The sequence below is a fragment of the Penaeus monodon genome, chromosome 16 (genome assembly GCF_015228065.2).
Source record: "Penaeus monodon isolate SGIC_2016 chromosome 16, NSTDA_Pmon_1, whole genome shotgun sequence".
NCBI classification, from domain to species: Eukaryota; Metazoa; Arthropoda; class Malacostraca; order Decapoda; family Penaeidae; genus Penaeus; species Penaeus monodon.
The window spans coordinates 6,334,199-6,336,698 of NC_051401.1; the positions used below are offsets into that span (position 1 = coordinate 6,334,199).

A 2,500-nucleotide genomic window follows, 5' to 3' on the forward strand; every position below is an offset into this window, starting at 1 on the left:
GGTGATGGAGATAGGGATGATGATAATGATAATGATGATAAAGAGTAAGAGTAATAACGGCTTTATTATCCCGAATGACCAACAGAGACATTTACACATCCTTATTCGTCTACACTCGAGATCCGTGAGTCCATTTACTTGGCTGTGAGCTCGCAATAAAATCGTTACTTCCGTAGTAACTTGCCAAATAAACACATGGTGTTTGGGTCTGGCTTACCAACTTCACCGGTGTATTCTGGACAAACCGTGCTAGACTGATGATCCATTTAATTATGAGTGAAGCGTTATAGCATGAATAGTGTTTTGCAAGATCATTTTGTTGAAGTGTTTGATTAAGAGAGGAAACATATATATATATATATATATATATATATATATATATATATATATATATATATATATATATATATATACATATATAATATCATATACATATACATATATATATATATATATATATATATATGTATATATATATATATATATATATATATATATATATATATATATATATATATATATATCGTTGCAAGTATTTTTCAAGTGTCCAGAAGTAAATCATTTTGTACTACCCATACGACATAATACTACTTAAATTACAATGACTAATTACTTGATTATGATTTCATGTTGTTTGATTGTTATATTAGATCTCATAGAAAACGTTGATTTGCAATGGTATAATGCGTTGCGATGCCCCCGACACGTGTTTCTGCAACCTTTCTTGAGCGATGAATAATGCAGTTAATAGTAGATATATATTCTTTAGATAATTTAAACGATACGACTTATTATCATATATAGATATTAATTTCATGCATAACTTTATTGTTCTTAACGTAATGACAGTGTAGTATATCATAAGATTTACAATTTGGTGCGTTCCAGTTTGGGTGATTACACTTGGCACGTAATTTCTATAAAGTAATTGATTTTACAATTGCTACAGATATTTATTACCATATGATATTTATTACAATAGATAAGAATCAAAGAATGGATATAAGGGCCTCTCACACGAGAATAGCATTTCCGTTGCGATTTTTACAATGATGTTATCACCCCCCCGCCTTGTTTATTTCCTGGTCCTTATCAATAAACGAGACCGCGATATAGTGTGTAAACGTCGCTAGCCTGTTCTCCACCCATCACCACAAAAATAATTCTCGCTTCCATTCGCGAGGAGGATGAAAATAAATTTTATTTGGAGGGTATGGACTCGAGAAGAAGGGAAATGTCTGTTTTTCTTCTGGTTTTAGCGTTAAAGCGAAAAATGCAGTTTCGAGGAACTTTTAATAGAACACGTCTACTCGTACGAAAATGAAAATGACTCTAGAGCGTTAATCGATATTTGAGATATTTACCCTTTGTATATCATTTTTATGATATAATACAATAAATACAATGACAATTATTCATTGAAATATCCATTTATTGATTTATCGTAGACTACAATAAAGAGTAAATGACTCCGGGCAGAAGCGTGCATGATGATTTTGCAGACTGTACAAAGCAAAGTATATTGCCCCATATCTAGGCATTCAGTGACTGCGTGTTAGTAAGCACTGTTAGGGGATGACTAATGGTGCAATTTAAATTATTTAAAGCGTCATGTGTTTCATGACCACATGTATTATTGTTACATTTCAGGTCAACGGTGTAACAACAATGGGCAAGGGATTCTACACGAATTAAACCTAAAAACTGTACTGTAATTGTTACAAATTCCCCGCCCCCCCCCTCTCTCTCTCTCTCTCTCTCTCTCTCTCTCTCTCTCTCTCTCTCTCTCTCTCTCTCTCTCTCTCTCTCTCTTTGTTTGTTATCCGTTGAACCTTCTTAATGAAATAAATAGATAAATATAAATCGTATGGTAGGCCTGCACGATAGTTGACTGCCCTGAAGCAATCGTTATAACCCGCACGTGAAATCGCCTTAGATCTATACGATAATAATACTACTGCATCTTTCTACTCAAAAATAGATGCTTTAAATAATTTTGCATTGTCCTCTTCTTGCTTCATCTATGACCAAATCTGCCCACGTGTTTGTGTCTCTGTTACTAGAGTCGAGGAACAATGTTATAATCTCTCCCTCTCTTTCTCTTTCTCTCTTCGTCTTTCTATATATCTGCTAATTATCTGTCCATCCATCTATATCTATCTCTCAAATGAAAGTCAAATTCCAATCACATACAGAATAATTTTCTTGTTCTTAAAAAATATATTTACAATGAGTATATCAGTCGCATATTCAATTCACGATTCACCTGGAAAAAAAAAAAAAAAAAAAAAAAAAAAAAAAAAAAAATATATATATATATATATATATATATATATATATATATATATATATATATATATATATATATATATATATGTGTGTGTGTGTGTGTGTGTGTGTGTGTGTATGTATATATATATCCCTAATCCAAAACCATGTAAACAGATTTTTTTCTTTCTTTCTTTGAATATTTCTTCGCAAAAGACGGCTTCTGAGATCG

The 2,500-nt window shown here is 31.8% G+C and overlaps 1 protein-coding gene across 6 annotated transcripts in view; it reads left to right on the forward strand.

The window, feature by feature from the left end:
• The window catches only part of LOC119582472, an 18,564-nt gene that overhangs the window by 5,022 nt on the left and 11,042 nt on the right, over nt 1-2,500 (forward strand). For all 6 annotated transcript variants that reach the window (XM_037930734.1, XM_037930729.1, XM_037930731.1 and 3 more), the window contains exon 3: nt 2,485-2,500. This exon is cut by the window's right edge and continues 94 nt beyond it. In XM_037930734.1, coding sequence (XP_037786662.1) covers nt 2,485-2,500 — 16 coding nt within the window. The remainder of the gene's footprint in view (nt 1-2,484) is intronic.